Source organism: Stegostoma tigrinum, chromosome 4 (assembly GCF_030684315.1).
Source record: "Stegostoma tigrinum isolate sSteTig4 chromosome 4, sSteTig4.hap1, whole genome shotgun sequence".
In the NCBI taxonomy this organism is placed as follows: Eukaryota; Metazoa; Chordata; class Chondrichthyes; order Orectolobiformes; family Stegostomatidae; genus Stegostoma; species Stegostoma tigrinum.
The window spans coordinates 6,784,002-6,808,186 of NC_081357.1; the positions used below are offsets into that span (position 1 = coordinate 6,784,002).

Genomic DNA, 24,185 nt, shown 5'->3' on the forward strand with positions numbered 1-24,185 from the left:
GTGCTCACATCCAGGCAATTTATATAAGTGACAAAAAGCAGTGGACCCAGCACTGATCCTTGTAGCATAGCACTGGTCATAGGCGTCTAGTCTGAAAAACCCTCCACTGCCACCTTCTGCCTCCGACCTTGAAGGAAATTTTGTATCCGAATGGCTAGCTCCCTAATGGATTTCATGTAATCTAACTTGTTTACCAATCTACCGTGCTGAATCTTGTCACATGTTTTGTTGAAGTCCTTACAGAGAGTTTTTTGCACTCAACCTTGAATCTTTTGTCACTTCTTCAAAAACTCACATTGGTAAGACATGATTTCACATGCACATGTTAAGCCATATTAACTATCCCTTATCGGTCCTTGCCTTTCAAAAGGAATGTAAATCTTGTCCCTCAGAAACCCCTCCAACAACAACTAATGTCCTTTACGGAGGGAAACTGTCATCCTTACCTAGTCTGGCCTACATGTGACTCCAGACCAACAGCAATGTGGTTGACTCTCAACTGCCCTCTGAGCAATTAGGAATGGGCAATAAATGCTGGCCTAGCCAGTGATGCCCTCATCTCATTTATAAATAAAAAAAACTGACCCACCACTGACATCAGTCTCACCAGTGTATAGTTCCCTGGCTTTTCCTCACTTCCCTTAACTAGCACCATATTAGCCAAGAAGCCCCGCCAAATGAGGGAGGGCCCCATGGAGGACTGAAGCAGTGAGGCAGTATGGGTAGAACTCAGAAATAGGAAGGATGCAGTGACAATGTTGGGGCTGTACTACAGGCCTCCCAACAGCGAGCGTGAGATAGAGGTACAAATATGTAAACAGATAGTGGAAAGGTGTGGGAGAAACAGGGTGGTGGTGATGGGAGATTTTAATTTTCCCAACATTGACTGGGATTCACTCAGTGTTAAGGGGCAAGATAAAGCAGAATTTGTAAGGTGTGTCCAGGAGGGTTTTCTAGAGTAGTATATACGTACTCCAACTTGAGAAAGGGCCATACTGGACCTGGTATTAGGGAATGAACCCATCCAGGTGGTTGAAATTACTGTGGGGGACTACTTTGGAAATAGCCACCACAATTCCATAAGTTTTATAATACCCATGGACAAGGATGAGAGTGGTCCTAAAGGAAGAGTTCTAAACTGGAGGAAGGCCAACTATACCAAGATTCGGCAGGATCTGGGGAATGTAGATTGGGAGAAATTGTTTGAAGATAAATCCACATTTGATATGTGGGAGGCCTTTAAAGAGAGGTTGATTAGTGTGCAGGAGAGACATGTTCCTGTGAAAATGAGGAATAGAAAAGGCAAGATTAGGGAACCATGGATGACAGGTGAAATTGTGAGACTAGCCAAAAGGAAGAAGGAAGCATACATGAGGTCTAGGCGACTGAAGACAGATGAAGCTTTGGAAGAATATGGGGAATGTAGAGCGAATCTGAAACAAGGGATTAAGAGGGCTAAGAGAGGACATGAGAAATTGCTGGCAAACACGGTTAAGGAAAATCCCAAAGCCTCTTATTCATATATAAAGAGCAAGAGGGAAACTAGAGAAAGGATTGGCCCACTTAAGGACAAAGAAGGAAAGTTATGCGCTGAGTCTTAGAAAATGGGTGACATTCTTAACGAGTACTTTGCATCGGTATTCACCAAGGAGAGGGACATGACAGATGTTGAGGTTAGGGATAGATGTTTGCTTACTCTAGGTCAAGTTGACAAAAGGAAGGAGGAAGTGTTGGGTACCCTAAAAGACATTAAGGTGGACAAGTCCCCTGGACAGAATGTGATCTATCCTAGGCTGTTGAGGGAAGTGAGAAAGGAAATAGCCGGGGCCTTAGCAGATATCTTTGCAGCATCCTTAGACACGGGTGAGGTCCTCGAAGACTGGAGACTGACTAATGTTGTCCCCTTGTTTAAGAAGGGGAGCAAGGATAATCCAGGTAATTATGGACCGGTGAGCCTGACGTCAGTGGTAGGGAAGCTACTGGAGAAGATACTGAGGGACAGGATCTATTCCCATTTGGAAGAACATGGGCTTAACAGTGATAGGCAACATGGTTTTGTGCAGGGAAGGTCATGTCTTACCAACTTAATAGAATACTTTGAGGACATGACAAAGTTGATTGATGAGGGAAAGGCTGTAGATGTCATATACATGGACTTCAGTAAGGCGTTTGATAAGGTTACCCATGGCAGGTTGATGGAGAAAATGAACATGGGGTCCAGGGTGTGCAAGCTAGATGGATAAAAACTGGCTGGGCAACAGGAGACAGAGAGTACTATTAGAAGGGAGTTTCTCAAATTGGAGACCTAGGACTAGTGGTGTTCCACAGGGATCTGTGCTGGTACCACTGTTGTTTGTGATATATGTAAATGATTTGGAGGAAGGTGTAGGTGGTCTGATCAGCAAGTTCGCAGATGACACTAAGATTGGTGGAGTAGCAGATAGTGAAGGGGATTGTCAGAGATTACATCAGAATATAGATAGACTGGAGTGTTGGGCAGATAAATGGCAGATGGAGTTCAATCTGGGCAAATGCGAGGTGATGCATTTTTGAAGATCAAATTCAAGGGCGAACTATACAGTAAATGGAAAAGCCCTGGGGAAAATTGATGAACAGAGAGATCTGGGTGTTCAGGTCCATTGTTCCCTGAAGGTGGCAATGCAGGTCAATATGGTGGTCAAGAAGGCATACGGGATGCTTTCCTTCATCAGACGGGGTATTGAGTACAAGAGTTGGCAGGTCATGTTACAGTTTTATAAGACTTTGGTTCAGCCACATTTAGAGTACTGTGTACGGTTCTGGTTGCCACATTACTAAAAGGATGTGGACGCTTTGGAGAGGGTGCAGAGGAGGTTCCATAAGACCATAAGACATAGGAGTGGAAGTAAGGCCAGTTGGCCCATCAAGTCCACTCCGCCATTTAAATCATGGCTGATGGACATTTCAACACCACTTCCCTGCACTCTTCCCGTAGCCCTTGAATCCTTTTGAGATCAAGAATTTGTCAATCTCTGCCTTGAAGGCATCCAACGCCCCATTCACCAGGATGTTGCCAGGTATGGAGGGTGCTAGCTATGAAGAGAGGTTGAGTAGATTAGGATTATTTTCATTGGAAAGACAGAGATTGAGGGGGGACCTGATTGAGGTCTACAAAATCATGAGGGGTGTAGACAGGGTGGATAGCAAGAAGCTTTTTCCCAGAGTGGGTGACTCAATTACTAGGGATCATGAGTTCAAAGTAAGAGGAGGAACGTTTATGGGAGATATGTGTGGAAAGTTCTTTACGCAGAGGGTGGTGGGTGCCTGGAATGCGTTGCCAGCGGAGGTGGTAGATGTAGACACATTAGCGTCTTTTGAGATATATCTGGACAGGTACTTGGATGGGTGGGGAGCAAATGGACACAGACCCTTAGAAAATAGATGACAGGTTAAACAGAGGATCTCAATCAGCGCAGGCTTGGAGGGCCTCCTGTGCTGTAAATTTCTTCGTTCTTTGTTCTTTGTTCAAATCCTTTTGAAATATTTTACACCTTCCTCAACACTTTTCTGCCTAGCTTTATAATATTTATAAATTTGGAAACATTACATCTCCAAATCATGGATGTATATTGTAAACATCTGGGGCCTAAGTATTGATCCTTGCAATACCCCACCAGTTACAGTCAGTCAGTTTGAGATTGGCTCATTCATTCCAATTCTGTTATTTTTAAATATCAGGCAACCCTTAGTCCATGCCTGTGCTTTACCTTCTATCCTATCTGCTTTAAGTCTGGTAACCAACTTCTAGGGGTGTCCTTAAATGCCCTATGAATATGCAAATACACAACATGTCCTTCATCAATTTTGTTAACATCCTCAAAAAGCTCCAACTGGTTTGCTAAACAATTTTCCATTCACAAATCCATGTTGACAATGCCCAACCAGATCATTTTTAACCTGATGTTGATTGATTGCCCTTTATGTTAGATTCCAGTGTTTTCTTTATTACTGTTATAAGGCAAACATGTCATAGAATATAGAACACAGAACATAGAACAGTACAGGCCCTTCGGCCCACGATGTTGTGCCGATCTATTACCCCATCGAAGCTCAAACTACTCTGCATACCTTATATTTTGCTATCATCCATGTGCCCGTCCAAGAGTTGCTTAAGTGTCCCTAATGTATCTGACTCTACTACCACCACTGACAGTGTATTCCACGCACCCACCGCTCTCTGTGTAAAGAACCTACCTCTGACATCTCCCCTATACCTTCCTCCAATCACCTTAAAATTATGCCCCCTTGTAATATTCGTTTCTGCCCTGGGAAAAGTGTATGGCTATCTACTCTGTCTATTCTTCTTATCATCTTGTATACCTCTGTCATCTTTCTTTGCTCCAACGAGAAAAGCCCTAATTCCCTCAACCTTTCCTCATAAGACTTGCCCTCGAGTTTAGGCAGCATCCTGGTAAATCTCCTCTGCACCATCTCTAAAGCTTCCACGTTCTTCCGATAATGAGGTGACCAAGTGTGGTCGAATCAGGGTTTTATTGAGCTACAGCATAACCTCGCAGCTCTTAAACTGAATCCATCTGCCAATGAAAGCCAACATACCATACACCTTCTAAACAACCCTATAATCTCAGGTGGCAACTTTGACGGATCTACAGACATAGAGTCTAAGATCCTCTATTCCTCCACACTGCCAAGATTCCTGCCATTAACCCTGTATTCTGCATTCAAATTCGACCTTCCAAAATGAATCACTTCAAACTTTGTCAGGTTGAACTCCATCTGCCACTACTTTGCCCAGCTTGGCGTCCTGTCATTGTCCCATTGGAACCTACAACAATCCTCCACACTATCGACAACTCCACCAAACTTTGTGTCATCAGCAAACTTACTAACCCACCCTTTCACTTCCTCATAGAAGTCACTTATAAAGATCACAGAGCAGAGGTCCCGGAATAGATCCCTGCGGCATACCACTGGTCACCGAGCTCCAGGCTGAATACTTTCCATCCACTACCACCCTCTGTCTTTGATTGGACAACCAATTCTGTATCCAGACAGCCAAACTTCCATGAATCCTAAGCCTCCTTACTTTCTGAATGAGCCTACCATGGGGAACCATATCACATGCCTTGCTAAAATCCATATACACCACATCCACTGCTCAACCTTCATCAGTGTGTTTTGTCACATCCTCAAATAATTCAATAAGGCTTGTGAGGCATGATCAGCTCCTCACAAAGCCATGCTGACTATTTCTCATTAAACTGTACTTTTCCAAATAATCATAAATACTATCTCTCAGAATCCTCCCTAATCATTTTCCCACCACAGAAGTAAGATTGATTGATCTGTAATTCCCAGGATTATCCCTAATCCCTTTCTTGAGCAAGGAAGTAACAATTGCCACCCTCCAATAATCAGGTACTACTCCAGAGTGACAGTGACACTCAAAAACATTGCAGCCTCTTCCCTTGCTTCCTATACTAGCCTTGTATATAACCCGTCTGGTCCAGGGAACTTATCTATCCTCATATTTTCCAAAATTTCTAAAACATCCTCCTTCTTAACATCAACCTGTTTGAACATATCAGCCTGTGTCACGCTGTCCTCACAAACATCAATGTCCCTCTCACTGGTGAATACTGAAGCAAAGTATTAATTAAGGACCTCTCCTATCTCCCCCAATTCCAGCCACAAGTTGCTTCTGCTATCCCTGATTGGCCGTACCCTCACTCTGGCCATCCTTTTGTTCCTCACATAAGTATATAATACCTTGGGTTTTTCCTTAATCCTACCCTCCAAGGCTTTCTCATACCCACTTCTAGCTTTCCTAAGTCCATTCTTCAGTTCCTTCCTGTCTACCTTGTAACCCTCCAGAGGTCTGTCCAATCCTTGCTTCCTCAACCTTAAGTAAGCTTCCTTCTTCCTCTTGGCAAGATGTTCCACATGTCTTCTCATCCAAAGTTCCTTCACCTTACCATCTCTTCCTTGCCTCAGTGGGACAAATCTATCCAGTACCTGTAGCAGCTGCTCCTTAAACAACCTCCACATTTCTGTTGTGCATTTCCCTGAGAACATCTGTTTCCAATTTATGTGCTGTGGTTCCTGCCGAATCACATTGTAATTCCCCCTCCCCAATTAAATACTTTCCCATACCGTCTGCCCCATGCCTCTTCATGACTATAGTAAAGGTCAGGGAGTTGTGGTCACAATCACTGAAATGCTGTCCCACCAAGAGATCTGATACCTGGCCTGGTTTGTTCCCATGCACCAAATCCAATATGGCCTCCCCTCTAGTCAGCCTATCTACATATTGAATCAGAAATCCTTCCTACAAACATCTGAAAAAATCTGCTCCATCCCAACTATTTGCACTTAGGAGGTTCCAGTTGATATTAGGGAAGTTGAAGTAGCTCATCTTTTCTTGCTCCTTTTTGCAAGCTTGCAATCTGCTGAAATCATTCCATAATCTGTGGAATTTTGAAATATGATTACCAATGTATCAACTATAGTCACTTTTCAATTTTCCGTGTCATATGACATTTCAGGCCTATTATCTCTTGTGCAATTTCTTCCTTATGCTTCACCATAGAAAAGGACTTGGTGGGTGATGAGTTGGGGGAAGGGTGTGTTGATGGTTGGGTCATGTTGAGATCAAAAGGGAGGAGGTATTGGGGTGTTGAACAACACTAAGGTAGACAAGTCCCCAGGGCCTGATGGGATATACACCAAATACTGAGAGAGGCAAGGGAGGAAATTGCTGGGGCCTTGAGGGAAATCTTTGTATCCTCACTGGCTACTGGGGAGGTCCTAGATGATTGGAGAATGTTGTTCTTTTGTTTAAGAAGGGTAGCAAGGATAACCCAGCTAATTACAGACCAATGAGCTGTGTGTCTGTGGTAGGGGAATTATTGGAAAGGATTCTTCGAGACAGGATTTACTCCCACTTGGAAATCGTGGGTGTATTAACAAAGGCAACAGATGACGGGTCTAGGCCCGAAACATCAGCTTTTATGCTCCTAAGATGCTGCTTGGCCTGCTGTGTTCATCCAGCTCCACACTTTGTTATCTCGGATTCTCCAGCATCTGCAGTTCCCATTATCTCTGCTTTTAATGATCCCTGGCTGAGCAACCTTGGTTAATTTCTTCATGGTTAAACAACTTAATTGAAAAATCTTGTCCTTCGCTTACTATCTCTATATGGTTTTGCCCTCTCAATCTTTGCACTCTCCACCAGCACATATCCCTCCATGAAAATGGCACTCATCCAATTCTATCCTCCCAATTTATCTTAGTATCCCTACAGTGTGGAAACAGGCATTACCCACCTAATCTAGACATCCCTGAATACTATGAGCAATTTGGCATAGCCAGTCCACCTAGCCTGCAATTCTTTGGACAGTGGGAGGAAACTCATGCAGACACTGGAAGAACGTGTAAACTCCACACAGACAGCTGCTCGAGGGTGAAATCAAACTCAGGCCCCTGACAGGAAATGATGTTAGGTCATGTGACACAGTGACTTTTGATCCAAGAATCTCCCTGATTTGTATTTGTTGTACATAGTTCAATATGCAGTTTGATGCCCATTTCGAAGCACACATTGAAACTTTGGGCCAAATCTTATATTCTTTGGCTAACTGCACGTTAGAATCAGAATCAGAATCCCTGCAGTGTGGAAACAGGCTCTTCGGCCCAACAAGTCCACACCGAACTTCACAGCATCCCTCCCAGACCGATCCCCCTATAACCCAGCTCATCTACACCTCCCTGAACACTATGGGCAATTTTGCATGGCCAATCCACCTGGCCTGCACATCTTTGGACTGTGGGAGGAAACCGGAGCACCTGGAGGAAACCCACGCAGACACGGGGAGAATGTACAAACTCCACTCAGAGAGTCGCCCGGGGCCAGAATTGAACCCGGGTCCCTAGCGCTGTGAGGCAGCAGTGCTAACCACTGTGCCACCGTGCCGCCCTTATGTTGTAGTGTATTTGTTTGAGAGATTTCCTGTTGACAACTGCTCCCTCACTCTACAAAACACTGGCAAACCATTTCATCTCTACTCATCCAAAAGCCAGAAGTTCTCATTACTAACGGCCTCTCTGATACACAACAGTTAACTGCAGCTATTACCAGTAATCTGGCAAAAAATATAGCTTTCATTTCTCCTGAGGCTGAAATGTAGAAATACTCACTATTACAGTGGAATTAAAGGCTGTTGGGTACAAGATTTGGGAACACCCCAACTACAGAACATTAATTTGGATGGAGGGACTTGTAACAAGCAATCTGAATTTTCCAGCTTTTCAATCAACAGGAGTAAAATAATATGGGACTGTTAAAGCTCCCTGACCAACTTTCCTTTTTCTGATTCCATTTAGATTATATTTTACCAGTAGACAACAAAGATTTTTTACTTTGATGTACACTTAATTTAGGAATACGTCAGTTTAGGAATATTACTTTAAACAAGTTTCTCAATTCAATGCTACTTTCTTCTCTCACTTGCAGAATCCTGGTTATGCAGGACGTCAAGAATTGCCAGAAAATCTAAAGATCCAATTTAGGACAGTAGCAATGATGGTGCCAGATAGACAGGTGAGCGATATTGTTCAAATTCTGAGGGTGTTACGTATGAACAACTCAATCTCAGTGAAGTTTAAATTCAAGACTTCTGAATCTGGCTATATTAGCTGTGGCTCAAATAATAGCTGTCTTATCTCTAAATCAGAAGGTTGTGGCTTCAGTTCCCAGTACCGGTGTGGCATTTTGCTGCCCATAATGAAGCAGAAGCCTGATCTGGAATCCCCACACTTTTTTTTAACTTACTTGCGGGACATAGGTGCAACTGGTTGAGCGGCATTTGTTGCCAGCCGCTCATTGCCATTGAGAAAGTGGTGACATGCTGCTTTCTTGAGTCACTGAAGCCTATTTAAGTAGACCCACAATGCAATGGAGGAAGAAATTCCAGATTTTAACCCAGCAATAGTGTCAGATACCAGGGCAAGCTGTGGCTCAGGAGCTGTCCTACACAATGTGGGACACTGTGCATAAGATTGAAAAGTCTGCTGAAATAGCCTTTTTATAAATTTCAATAAGTTGTGCACACTTCAGAAAACTGTAAATCACGCCATATCAATACAATTAAATGACTAGACCCTTCAGAGGCACAAGGAAAGTGCTGAACAGCATGTAAAAAACATTTGCTGCACTTTAACCATAAAGCCCCAGGGAAGGTTCCGAGTTTACACTGGGATTGGGGCAAGTCCAGGAGGTGGATGTGTGCTCCTTGAAAATTCAAAGCTTTAACAATGGTCTGCTACCATCAGTCCATTCAACCAAGAAGACGTTTCCCCAGACTAGAACATATAACAGCACAGCACAGTACAGGCCCTTCGGACCACAATGTTGTGTCACCTATTATCCTACTAAGATCAATCTACCCTGCACACCCTGCATTTTACTATCCGCCAAATGTCTACCCCGAGTTGCTTAAAAGCCTTTGAAGTATTTGACTTTACTATCACTGCCATCAGTGCATTCCACACACTCACTACTCTCTGTGTAAAGAACATACCTCTGACATCCCGCCCATACTTTCCTCCAATCACCTTAAAATTATGCCCCCTTGTAATAATCATTTCCGCCCTGGGAAAAAGTCTCTGACTATCCACTCTATCTATGCATTTCAACACTTTGTACGCCTCTATCAAGTCACCTCTCATCCTTCTTCGCCCCAATGAGAAAAGCCCTAGCTCCCTCAACCTTCCCTCATAAGACCTGCCCTCCAGTCCAAGCAGCATCCTAGTAAATCTCCTCTGGACCCTCTCTAAAGCTTCCACATCTTTCCTGTAATGAGGTGACCACAACTGAACACAATATTCTAGGTGTGTTCTAACTGGAGGTTTATAGAGCTGCAGCATAGCCTCATGGCTCTTAAAAATCAGCAATCAGGACCAGGAATAGGAGCAGCAATACCCTGAATGCTTTGCACGACGTTGGACTCACAATACTGTGGTTGCTTCGTAACTAGCTTCTCAAACAGCCGAGCAAGGCATTCAGTTGTATCGACCACTATAAAGGAAAAAGGGAATGAAAATGGGCATATCACTTGGCAGCAACTTATCTAATGAAAACAACAATGGCAAAAACAGCACTATCAACTCTACAAAGTCCTCTTTACTAACATCAGTGAGATTGTGCAAAAATTGGGAGGGCTGTCTCACATTCAAGTCAAGCAACAGCCTGTCATAGTCATACACATGGAATCGTACCCTCCAAACGATGTCCCAGACACCAGCATCACCATCTCTGGATGTGTCCTGTTGCACCGGAGGAGAGCACACCCCTATCTACATCAATGGAGTTGGGGTGGAGATGGCCGATAGCATCAAGTTCTGACAATTGTACTGTCAACTTGTGCTCCAGAATTTGCCACACCCTAGCAAAACTCTTCCAGTACATTTACAACACTGGAAACTACCTGACAATATGCATATTTGCCCAGGTATGTCCAGTACTCAAAAGGCATAGCATCACTCAGGAAATACCGTGAACAAGAGACTAGGTCAGGTCACAGAAAAACCCAAAAACAAAGTCAAACCTCGGCCAAACAGTTAAAATTTAATTCGGAGTCCGCCCGGTAAACCATTGTAATTGCTGGCAGTATGCGGATTCATTTCGGCGAAAGAGACCCACTTGATCTAATTTTTGTGGGAGACCTCATAGGCTGGTATCCAGGAGAGAGCACACCCTGGAAAGTCTTTTTGATGAAATATCCACTTGATGAAAGTGTCCTTGTTGAAATATGGACCACTACAAATGTACTTTTTTTTTTAATTCGTATTTGGAATGTGGGCATTCTCACTGGCTGGGCCAGCATTTACTGCCCGTTCCTAATTGCCCTTGAGAAGGTGGTGGTGAGCTGCCTTCTTGAACCACTACATTCCACCTGCTGTGGCTTGACCCACAATGCCATTAGGGAGGGAATTCTAGCATTTTGACCAAGCAACAATGAAGGAATAGTGATATATTTTTGAGTCAAGATGGCTTGGAGGGGAACTTGAAGATGGCAGTGTCCCCATATTTCTGTTGTCATTGTCCTTCTAGATGGAAGTAGTCATGGGTTTGGAAAGTGCTGTTTGAGGATTTTTGGTGGATTTCTACAGTACATCTTGTAGGCAGTACACATTGCTGCTACTGACCGTCAGTTGTAGACGGAGTGAATGCTTGTGAATGTAGTGCCAATCAAGTGGGCTGCATCGTCCTGGATGGTGCCAAGCTTCTTGAGTGTTGTTGGGACTGCAGTCATCCAGGCAAGTGGGGAGTATTCCATCACACTCCTGACTTGTGCCTTGTAGATGGTGGACAGGCTTTAAGGAGTCGGGAGATGAGTTATTCGCCACAGTATTCCCAGCTTCTGACTTGCTGTTGAAGCCACTGTGTTTATGTGATGAGTCCAGTTGAGTTTTTGGTCAATATTAACCCCCAAGATGTTGATAGTGGGGGATTCAATGATGGTAGTGCCAGTGAATGACAAGGGGCAGTGGGTAGATTGTCTCTTATTCGTAATGTTCAAAGACAGGCATTTGTGTGGAGCGAATGCCACTTGCCACTGGTCAACCCAAGCCTGGATATTGTCCAGATCTTGTTGCATGTGAATATGGACTGCTTCAGTATCCGAGGAGTCCCGAACGATGCTGAACATTGTGCAATCATCGGTAAACGTCCCCACCTTTCACCTTATGATGGAGGGAACGTTGCTGATGAAGTAGCTGAAGAAGGCTGGGCCTAGGACGCTACCCTGAGGAACTCCTGCAGAAATGCCCTGGAGCTGAGATGATTGACCTCACACAACCACGACCATCTTCCAATGTGCCAGGTAGAGACTCCAACCACCCGAGCATTTGCCCATTGATACCCATTGATTCCAGTTTTGCTAGGGCTTCTTGATGCCACATTCCATTGAATGCAGCCTTGATATCAAGGGCTGTCATTCTCACCTCACCTCTGGAATTCAGCTCTTTTGTCAATGTTTGAACCAAGGCTGTAATGAGATCAGGAGCTGAGTGCTGAGCAGGTTATTGCCGAGCAGATGCTGCTTGATAACACTGTTGATGATATCTTCCATCACTTTACTGATGATCAGGATGAGACAGATGGGGCAGTAATTGGCTGGCTTAGATTTGTGTGGGGCTGGGTGAACACAGCAGGCCAAGCAGCATCTTAGGACCACAAAAGCTGATATTTTGGGCCTAGACTCTCCATCAGAAATGGGGGAGGGGAAGACGGTTCTGAAATAAGTAGGGAGAGAGGGGGAGGCAGATCGAAGATGGATAGAGGAGAAGATAGGTGGAGAGGAGACAGACAAGTCAAAGAGGCGGGGATGGAGCCAGTAAAGGTGAGTTTAGGTGGGGAGTTAGGGAGGAGATAGGTCAGTCCAGGGAGGATGGACAGGCCAAGGGGGCAGGATGAGGTTAGTAGGTTGGAAATGGGGGTGCAGCTTGAGGTGGGAGCAGGGGATAGATGAGAGGAAGAACAGGTTAGAGAGGCACAGAATTTATAAGCAGAAAGTTAACAACCCTGAAACTGACTTCTTCTTGCCAGGACAAACTGTATCTGTAAACTCCTGGGCAGCACAGTGGCTCAGTGGGTAGCACTGCAGCCTCACAGCACCAGGGACCCAGGTTCGATTCCAGCCTCAGGTGACTGTACGTGTGGAGCTTGCACATTCTCCCCGTGCCTGCGTGGGTTTCTTCCGGGTGCTCCGGTTTCCTCCCACAGTCCAAAGATGTGCAGGCTAGGTGGATTGGCCTTGCCAAATTGCCTGTAGTGTTCAGGGGTGTGTGAGTTATAGGGGGATGGGTCTGGGTGGGATGTTTCAAGGGGCAGTGTGGACTTGTTGGGCCAAAGGGCCTGTTTCCACACTGTAGGTAATCTAATCTAAAAAAAACTTTGGCCACACAGTCGAGTATAGAGGAAGTACAGTAAGGGGCTGTACAGTAAGGGGCTGAGAATCCAGCCATGCAGGGCGCTGGTGGTAAGGATTGTCATGGAGGAGATGCTGATGCCTATTGTCACTGATTGAACTCTGTGGGTCAGGGTCAAAAATCACACATCAGGATATAGTCTAACAGGTTTATTTGAAAACTTTTCCCAATGCTTGCTTCTACCTCTCACCTTCAAACAACTGCCAAACCTTAAACAGATGGTTGTTTGCAGCAAACTACCCAGTCTTCAGTATAACATTGAGCACAGCACCATACAACCCTGCCATGGCAACCTCTGCACAACATGTCTGATCATTGACGCAGATATTATCGTCACATGTGGGAATACCATCCACCATGACAAGGCAGATGCTGATGTGACTTGGCCAACGTTGTCTATCTCATATGATGCTGACAAAAATGCCCTGAGGCATGATATATTGGCGAGATGTTATGACAATGAATGAATGGCACCATGCAAAGATCACCAAATCACCTTGTGGAAACATCTCAGGAATCAAGAGCATTCAGTCTCGGATCTTTGGGTCAGTGTCCTCCAAGGTGGACTTTGAGATACACAACAATGCACACACACACAGATGGGCACACATGCACATACACAGACACAGATACATATAAGAATTACTTCACCCAAGATGTTTGTGTAGTTGCAGATATGTTCTGTTTTGCTCAAAAATAACCTAAACCCAGTTTAAAACATAGACAGATTTTAAGCAAGACCTCACACCTTAAATGTGTCTGACCTGAGTATCATATCTTGTATACATTGGTGAAACCTTTAATTTTCTCAGAATAATGGCTTGAAAGGAATTGGATTTTGCATTTATTCAGGAGTCTCTTTCCTAACTGATTCAAGATTCAACAAGAGGCTGCCAGTTTCAGGGTTGTTAACTTTCTGCTTATAAATTGTGTCTTATACCCTGTCTCACATTGCACCTGAGGAAGGTGTTGAGCTCCGAAAGCTTGTGTCTTCAAATAAACCAGTTGGACTATAACGTGGTGTCTTATGATTTTTGACCTCCTCCATCCAGTCCAATACTGGCATCTTTCACTGATCTTTTCTTTGAACTGAGTGTAAAATGCATTGAGGGCTTTAGGGAATTATATATTTTTGTCCGCTATTCTGTTCTGCTTCACCTTATAGCTCGTTAAGTCATGTAAGCCTTGCCACCCAAGATGGATGTCCATGTGGTTAGTTTAAGACTCAGACTTAAACTGGTACTGCCTCTCGGCATCACTAATGGCCTTATGGAGGTAGTAAGCGCGTCATCTGACCTTGTCACACACCTTGTCTTCAGTAGGCAATGCATTTCCTGGTTCATACATGGCTTCCAGTTGGGGAACATACAGATTGATGTTTTGGCATGTAGTCCTCTATACACTTGCCAATCAAGTCCATGATGGTAGTGGAAAACGTGTCTAAGGTGGCTGTTGAATTCTTGAATATGGAACAACCCATCGATTCCAAGCAGCGCTGCAGTATCTCTTCCGTCTCCTCAGGCCAGCACTGTCCTCCTTCTTGTACTGGGTCCTCAAGTTTTAACTTCTGTTTGTAAGCTGGGAGGAGGAACACAGCTTTGTAATCTAATTTTCCAAAGTGCAGATGGTGTAGGGAGCGGTAGGCATCTAGATGGTTATGTAGCAAGGATGATTGGCCTCCCCTGGGTAGGACAGTAGTTGTGTCGATGGTATTTTGATAGCACACTTCTGAGGTTGGCCTTGTTGAAGTCACTGGATATGATGATTAAAGCCTCGGGATATTCTGTCTCATCTGAGGTAGGTGATGGCCTAGTGGTCCGATCGCTAGACAATTCATCTAGAAACACAGCTAATGTTCTGGGGACCCAGGTTTGAATCCTGCCACTGCAGATAGTAGAATTTGCAACATTGTTGATTGTCAGAGTAACCTATCTGGTTCACTAAAGTCCTTCAGGGAAGGAAATCTGCCATCCTCACCTGATCTGGCCTACTTGTGATTCCAGACCTACATCAATTTGGTTGGCTCTCAATTGCCCTCTGAAAAGGCCTGGCAAGCCACTCAGTTACACCAATTGCAAGAAAGTCTCAAAGAAACAAAACTGGATGGATCACCAGGCATCGACCTAGGCACTGAAAAGACGACGGCAAAACAGCCCTGTCGACCATGCAAGGTCCTCACTAACATCTGGGGGTTACTGCCAACATTGGGAGAGCTGTCTCACAGACTAGTTAAACAACAGCCTGACACAGTCAGACTCACAGAATCATACCTTGTAGACAATGTCCCAGACACCACCATCACCATCCTTGGATATGTCCTGTCCCACCAGCAGGACAGACCTATTAGAGGTGGCGGCGCAATGGTATACAATGAAGAGGGTGTTGCTCTGGGAGTCCTCAACATTGACACTAGACCCCATGAAGTCTCATGGCTTCAAGTTAAATATGGGCAAGGAAACCTCCTGCTGATTACCACATACTGTCCTCCTTCAGCCCATCAATCAGTATTACTTAATGTTGAACAACATTTGGAGGAAGCACTGAGGATGATGAGAGCACAAAATGTACTCCGGGTGGAGGGGTTTCAATGTCCACCACCAAGAGTGGCTCGGCAGCAGTACTATCAATCGAGCTGGTTGGGTCCTGAAGGACATAACTGCTAGACTGGGTCTGTAGCAGGTGGTGAGGTAACTAACAAGAGGGAAGAACATACTTGACCTCATCCTTACTAATCTGCCGGCTGCAGTTGCACCTATCCATGATGGTATTCGTAAGAGTGACCAACTCAAGACTGGGCCTCCATGAGGTGCTGTGGGCTATCAACACCAGCAGAGTTGTACTCCAACACAATCTGTAACCTCATGGCCTGGCATATCCCCCACTCAACCACTACCATCAAGCCAGGGGATTAACACTGGCTCAATGGAGAAGACCGGAGGACATGCCAGGAGCAGCACCAGGCATACCTGAAGATGAGGTATCAACCTGTTCACGACTCTATGTAATTTTTTACAGTCTTTGGCAAAACAGTTGCAATACAAAATACAAAGTGTGAAGCTGGATGAACACAGCAGGCCAAGCAGCATCTTGCTCCTGACTTTGTTATCTTGGATTCTCCAGCATCTGCAGTTCCCATTATCACTCACGCAATACCAAGCCGTGATGCATCCAGATAGAATGCTTTCTATGATGCTTCCATAAAAATTGGTGAAAGTCATTTGGGACATGCTGAATTTCTATAGCCTCCTTAGGAAGAAGAGACATTGTTGTGCCTTCTTGATCGTTGAATCAACATGGGTGGTCCAGGACAGACTGTTGGTGATTGTCACTCCTAGGAACTTGACACTTTTTACCATTTCCACTTTAGTTCTGTTGATGTAGATAGGGGTGTCGTCGGCGATCTAGTAGATTGTGTTCAGACAAACGTTTACACAAGACCTCAGTTAGACTAAGAATCTATACTGGGAAACCATGACTAATTAAGGGTACAATGTCAGTTGCAGCCGCTTATAAGAAGTGGTTCACTGATTGTCGTAAAAGGCTCAGGCTGAAGCTTAGGTGAGAAAGACTCATCTTGATTGGTTCAACATTTTCCAACTTGGAAATGGCTGCCTGAGTAAAGTACTAATTAAATATCCCGAAGTTTTTCGGGAAGGTCTAGGGACTATCAAAGGAGCCAAGGCCACCTTGTGTGTTGACCAGGAAGCAATTCCATAATTCTGCAAGGCTCACCCAATTCCATTTACTTACAGGCAAAAGTAGAGGCAGAAATCAGGAGGATGGAAAACAAAGGAGTCCAGTCCAGTTTGTGGAATGATCAGCACTAGTCTTTCTTATTGTGAAGCACGATGAGTTTGTTCGCCTTTGTGGGGATTTTAAACAAACAGTAAACCACTTTTCTCAGTTGGATAAATACCCAATCCTTCACTTAGAGAATGTATACAAAGCTGGTGCGGGAGGGGGCTGTCCCTCCTGAAGCTGGATATGTGCCATGCGTATTTGCAATTATGGTTGGATGAAGATTCCCAGAAATATGCCACAATTAATACTCATAAGGCTTTGTACCAATATAAGAAACTGCCATTTGGGATATTGTCAGCCTGTGCAATTTTCAGCAGATGATGGAGGACAAGGTCCACCCCAGGTTATTGTTTATCTAGATAGCCTGCTAATAACAGGGAAGACCAATAAGAAGCATTTAGAGAACTTGGACATGATCCTTAGATGTTTCTCTGAGGCAGGTGTACATCTTAGAAGAGAAAAATGTATGTCCCAGGCACTCCAAGTGATCTACTTGGGTTCCAGAGTCAACAAGATCAGGTTATGCCAAGATAAAATGAGAGCAATCAAAGGTGCCCAGCTCCCACGACTGTATCTGAGCTTAGGTCTTTTCCTGGGCCATTGAGTTATAACAGAAAGTTCATACATAATTTGGCCTTCATCCTGGCACCTTTGTATCTACTCTTTGAAAGGGGTCAACCTTGGAAATGGACACGTAGCCAAGCTACAGCTTTCAGGGAAGTGAAGAAAAGGCTATCATTCTTTAAGGTGCTGGCACGCTATGATCCCAAGTGAGATCTGGTATTGACATACGATGCCACCCCTTACACCATCAAGGTAATACTTGCTCATAAGTGGCCCAATTGAGTGGAATGCCCAATAGCATATGCATCCGTGACTTTGGCTAATGCAGAGCGTAAGTATAGCCAGATAGAGAAGGAAGATTTGGCCATCATATTTGGAGTCAGGAAGTTCCAGAAATACCTTTGCAGATGTAAATTTTGATAATAATAGACCACAAACCCCTGCTAGGTCTAATTAAAGAGGACAAGGCACTTCTTCCCAGAACTTCTGGCCAAATTGAATGATTGTCTCTGATGTCCTGGTTCCTATTTGATTATAGGCCCACCCCTCATTCAACTACAGGAAGAGGTTCAGAAGAATTGCTGATAGGGAGAAAACTCCATACCAGGTCAAATCTGATCTTCCGGACCTGGCAGAGAGGGTGAAATGGCATCAGGAACATCAGTGCCAGTCAGAAGACTCCGCTAAGTGAGGGAGATAATTTATTTCAGGGAATGAAGTTTTTTTTGTCAGGATCGCAGGATTGGTTCTGCATGAATAAGAGGCAAGGCTAGCGTGAGGTCAGGTCCTGTGGTGTACAAAGCACATAGACAATATGAAAGCTGCAAACTCGTAAATGGTGCAGGAGCAAACTGCGCCCAGTCTTTGACAGCCTGTCCAACTGTTCCAGAACCCATGAGTTCTCCCTCTTCATCAATTGTCGAAGGTACCTTGGAATCTGGAATGGACACTGTGAATATCGCAGCCTCAACCCCTTTGCTGCCTGAAAAAGTGAATGAATTTCTTCTGAGATGCTCTGGGTACAAGAGGTGAGTTACTGTGCGTTACATGCTGCCCATATCAGAGGCACAGTTGGACTGGCCTGATCCAGTGCTAAATCACTCCAGGAGGAGCTATGAAAAATGGAACCAGCCTCCATCCTTAGACTCCAAAGGGGAGGGATGTTGTGATTGTAACAAGGTTAGCCAAGTGGACATGATAGAGTGTGAATTCCCTGATTGGGCCTGTTAATCTGGTCCAATAAGGGAGCCGTGGATGATAGATAAGAACAGGGGTGCCAGACATCCTGTGCATCTGACAGCTGGCTCTGAGGGAGCTGGATCAGCATCAAAGGCTCTTCGTGTGTAAATAAAGGGTGACTTGGTATGAGATACCGGCCTCTGTGGAGTTATTTCATTTGCAAGTGACAATACCAAGGCTATTACTTGTTTCCTGTTTGATAGGAACACAGCCTGTGCACAAGTGTCCACTTAATTCTTCTAGAAGTAGTGAGGTTTAGTTTCTAAAAACATTGGAGGTAATCATAAAGGGACAATTTTCTGTTACAGCCAGCAGGCTTGTATTTTCTGTTTGGAAAATAAAAATGCTTAATCTTGAATCTTCAGCTTTCTGAGATCAGTATCTGCCACCATGATATACTTGGACTTCAGCCGTTAAGTTCTAATGGGGGATTATACAATTTAAGAATTTTTTTCTGTAGAATTTAGAAGATGAAGGGATATCTGATCAAAATCTTCAAGATATTACTAGAACAAAACAGGGTTGCTAAAAATAAACTATTTCTATTGGTTGGAGATTCTAGAACGAGGCAGGAGAATAGTCTAAAATTTAGGACCAGATATTTCAGAGAAATGTTAGGAAATACTTCGACACACAAAAAGTGGTAGAGGTTTGCAACTCTCTTTGACAAATGGCAGTTGATGCTTGATCAGTTGTTATTTCGAAATCTAAGATAGATGAATTTTTACAAGCAGATCTATTAAGGCATATGAACTAAAAGCAGGTATATGGAGTTCAGACACAGATCAGCCATGATCTCATTGAATGGTGGAATAGGTTCAAAAGGCTAAATGGCCTACCCCTGTTCCTATGTTTTTATATCCGCTGCTAAACACCAGATGACCAGTGGGTGAATGAAGAAAACAGAGCCAGTTATTACTTGGAATACATTTATTAATAGAATGAAACATTGCAGGTATAGTTCTCTGGATACTGCTCTGTTCCTATGTCTTCACACTCTTTTGACAATCAGCTAAAGCCAATTAAATCACATTAGCCAAATTAAAGAAAAAATGCCTCTTATAGGAGCATTGTAACAAAAATCAAATGTTCAAAGCAACTTGAAAAATTAAATTAAAATATAGTTTTGGATCACGTTAATGCTGTCCATCCTCCTGGTGCCCATTTGATTTGGAAGACCTCAGTGCCCTTTCCCTGAATGTACTTAATGTCACACAATAAAATTAACAAGGCCTAGTAGCGCCTAGGGAATGGCCTTCATGGTAGTGACCAAAGAAAATGGTTTCAGTTTTATATACACAGAACTGGAGAGAATTTCTGCTCATCCCCTCAAGCAATTTGACAAACCAGTGTCAGTAAAGGGTTTGAGATAGATTGTATGGAAGCAGACAGAAGAATCTGATGTTATGTTCTCAGATGATATCACTGAGGAAGAGCATATTGACAAGGGCAAGACTAGAGCTTTTGTGCAGGAATGGGAAGAGCAGCAATTTCAAATCATTCTCTTCCCATTACTGGATAGATGAGACTGGAACCAAGCGACTACAGATCTGCCAAGCTGGATGATACCAGAGAGACACTGGTTGAGCATGGTGTGTTCACATGTGTCGAAAGTAAAATATAAATCAGGAATAATTGTGAAGAATAGTTTGCCACAATTGCATTGACCATGCAAGCCAGAAGGAATATTATTGTGCAAATAACTGAGTCTGCTTTAATTGCCTAAACCATTTGAGAACAGCTTTGTAATGCATAATGATTTCCAAGTAATCATCCGTGGTAGGAGTCTGCTTGCCAACAAAATGTCAATATTCACTCAAAAAAATCAGAGGACTCAAATTTAACATTAGATTCAGATTTAGAGATCTTAATTACATAACCTATCTACATGTAGCTCTGTATTATTGCACTGCTAATTCAACAGCTTTGTGGGTATGTTTGTTTATTTGTTTACCCTCAAATATATCTATGTATTTTTATTCCATTTGTGCATGAAGCACAGTTCCTTTATGACATTCATTTTTAACTGTTGCAGATCATTATAAGGGTAAAGCTTGCCAGTGTTGGATTTTTGGAAAATATATTGCTGGCTCAGAAATTCTTCGTACTTTACAAACTCTGCGAAGAGCAACTCACTAAGCAGGTACGTATAGACCTAGATCAAATGTATCAGAATGGTATTTTGGTTTTCTTCACTGTAATAATGAAAAGTTTGATGTTACATCTAATAAACCTTGGTATTCACATTCATAATCTTAATTCTTTATCAGCCAACTTAATCATTGAACTCTTTTAATACATTTTTTGTATGTTGCAAGTGATAGAAGTTGAAGAGGAAACTAGATGTCAGCTTAGATGTATTATAGTTCATTTGAGGACCTTCCGATAAAAATCAAACCCTTTTTTTATTGTAAAATAAAACAAGAGAAATAAAAAACAGAAACATTCAATTCAGAGTATGAGTAAGGTTTACAGAAACATATTCAATACTGTGGAATTAGTGCCTTTTTTGATTTTTTTTTCAGTTCTCTTTGTTGCTGAAACCCTTTGTGTAATCTCAAGATGGTCTCTCCCAAATCTCCTACACTGTTGATATTTCTTATTAAGTGTTGAGAGAAACTCTAAATTACAGTATGTATAACTAGGTAGTGATAAGCCCTGTCTTTGAGAAAAACAGAGCCAGAAAAAGTTCATAATATATTGACTTGCTCAGTTAACTTTGTAATTTCATGTTGAAAGAAAATAAAATTACAATGCTGTCATCAAAGGTTCACATAGATTAATATTGCTGACATTAATACATTTAAGCCCCTTGTTTTAAGTGTGTCAAATATATCAAAATGGACTGGAAAAGTAATAGCAGCAAGTGTAGGTTGGTGAAGAAGAATGTCTAAATGAGATTTCAGTTCACTCTAACTGTATTTGAATTAATAATTAGTTTAGCTGCTATGGCAGCTTCTCTGGAGAGCAAAGCCTTTGAGGTCATGACCTGAAAGATTACCCAACTTTGCTCTCTCTCCGATAGTATTGCCACATCTGTGGCCTATTTCTTGAACGTTTTGTTTTTTATCCCCTGATGTCCAGCATACAATATTTAGTTTTTGGAGTAATCAGCTCATTTGTTTTACTGCTGTTGTTTAGGGGCATGAACATGAGCCAGCTCAGTGGAAGAATTCCCTGTTCTTCAATGGAAATGTGTCATGGGCTGTTTTATGCCCGCCTGAACAAGCAGGCTGGCTCTATGGTATTGAAGTTATGGGGATTATGTTAAGAGGACAAGTTTAATTTGCTACACTTGTATACTTGCCTTGAAAAGAATAGCTTAAGGGGTGCCCTAACTGCTTAAAGGATTTGGGCATCACTGCCAAAGTCAACATTTACTGTCCATCATTCGATGCAATTGAGAGTGTGATCATAAAATCATAGAGTCATACAGCAGAGAAATAGGCCCTTAGGCCCAACTCATTCAGGCCAACCAGATTTCCTAAACTGAATTAGTCCCATTTGCCTATGTTTGGCTCATATCCCTCTTAATCTTTCCTATCCACCACTTCCTCTGGCAGTTCATTCCATATACACACTACCTTCTGTGAAAAAGTTATCCCTCAGAGCCCTTTTGAATCTTTCCCCTTTCACCTTAAACTTAAGCCCTCTGGTTTTGGACTCCCTACCTTAGCTATTCACCTTCTCTGTGCCCCTCATGATTTTACGATTAGATTACCCTTCAGCCTCCTAGACTCCAGGGAAACAAGTCCCAGCATATCCAGCCCCTCCTTATAACTCAAACCCTCTAGCCTCGGCTACATCCTTGTAAGTCTTTTTGTACACTTTCCAGTTTGTGACTGTGAGCTACCTTCTTGAACCACTGCATGTGAGATAGATATATCCACATTGCTGTGCAGAAAGCAGTTTCAAAATTTTCACCCAGTGACAGTTAAGGAACAGTAATTCAGCTCCAAGTCAGGATGGTATGTGGTTTCAAGAGAAACTTGCCAGTAATTGTTTTCCCATTTATCTGTTACCCTTGTCCTTTAATTGGTTGAGGCCATATGGCCTAAGAATCACCGCCTAGCAGACTTTGATGTTCATTCTAAGGCAAGCTCCTTGTTCCTCCCAACGTTTGTGTGAGTCTGTCAAATGGTTGTGTTTATTATGCAAAGCACGTTATTGGGTGGGGGGGGGGAAGATGCTCCCAAGATAGTATAACTGCTGAACTGAATAGAGTACGTTCTGTGCTGTATTGAAACTAAGACACATGTTGTGGTAGTGATAATGGCATCTTGGAGTGAGCAGGGGTGAATGATTGAAAGATCGCCATCTTTTTCAAACTTAATATCAGGCCAAAATGTCCTGAGGCCAGGGCAAAGCAATCAACATGCAACTGAATCTCGTCTGGAGTGTGAGCACTGAGGGCTCAGCCATCCACAGACAATAATACACTCAGTAAAACTATTGTTACTGAGAAGTGCCTTTAAGAAGGATTTATTCTGACCTGTTTCTTTTGAAAGCACGTTATAAGCTTGGAGCCAAGCTATCTGCTTTGAGCCCAGCATTGTAGCTAGCTTTGTTTCCTTTTTAAAAGCAGACAAAAGAAGCAGGAGTGCTTGGGCTCAGACACTCACAAAATACAGACTTTGGTTTAACTTCCAATAGCTACTAGGTTCTGGAAGCCACCCTTTGCCAAGGGTGTATTTATGGGATGTTACTATCTTGGAATAGCTAATCAGTGGTAATTAGCATATATATTATCTTGTTAAGTATTTCGATAGTTACAGTGAAGCTAATTTTTTAAAATTCCTATCTTGTCTGTATTTTAACAATAGCATAGGAATAATATATGTTTAGCTTCAAACCCGGTAGTTTGACCAATCAGGTTGCATCTGGAACACAACACCTTACAATTGCCTTTAAAAAAATAGAAAAACCTGGGGTCTAGGCTAACTTCTTAATATATTTTGAGAGGGTTTGGGCTGGTCCATAGCACAATTTATTAGCTTTTGAGCAATTTGAAGAGGTTGATGTTAGCCCTGAATTGAATGTGTCCCCATATCAAGATGGTTCTGTATGATCTGGAACACGTCATATAGTAAAAAGCAGATATGGCTGGAGCCAATGCATAGTCTCTCTTGGTCATGCTGGTGACAGGAGTGGCATCTGATAATGTACCATTTTGCATAGTGGCTGCCATCATACTCTTCCCATGCCTACATTGAAGCCACACTGTTATTCTGGATACAAAAAGCTGATTAGAATAGCCCTGTGAGAAATTTCCCTCATGTTGACAGAAGTGATATTCCATGATGATTGTCACAAATGGACTTGCTATCTTTCAGTTTGTAAGTATGATTTGAGGCACCATCCTTGTAGTCTTGAGGCAAAGTGCCCTAGTTCCGGTTCATGCAGAATAGACAATTGAGTATACTACTCCAAGATCCCCTTCCCCACTTGAATAATTCAAGTGGAATGCCATCAGTTCCAAGCAACTTTCCGAGAGACAACTGTTTTAATGCCTTTGTGACAGCCACATGTAGAGTATCAGGAGAAGCTCTTCCTGAGAATAGTAAGACTTAAAATGGTATGATGGCACACTA

The 24,185-nt window shown here is 43.1% G+C and overlaps 1 protein-coding gene across 1 annotated transcript in view; it reads left to right on the top strand.

Moving 5' to 3' along the window:
• Positions 1-24,185, top strand: part of LOC125452340 (dynein axonemal heavy chain 8-like) — a 1,165,100-nt gene that overhangs the window by 783,448 nt on the left and 357,467 nt on the right. The window contains exons 51-52 of the mRNA XM_059645122.1: positions 8,513-8,599; positions 20,630-20,737. Coding sequence (XP_059501105.1) covers positions 8,513-8,599; positions 20,630-20,737 — 195 coding nt within the window. The remainder of the gene's footprint in view (positions 1-8,512; positions 8,600-20,629; positions 20,738-24,185) is intronic.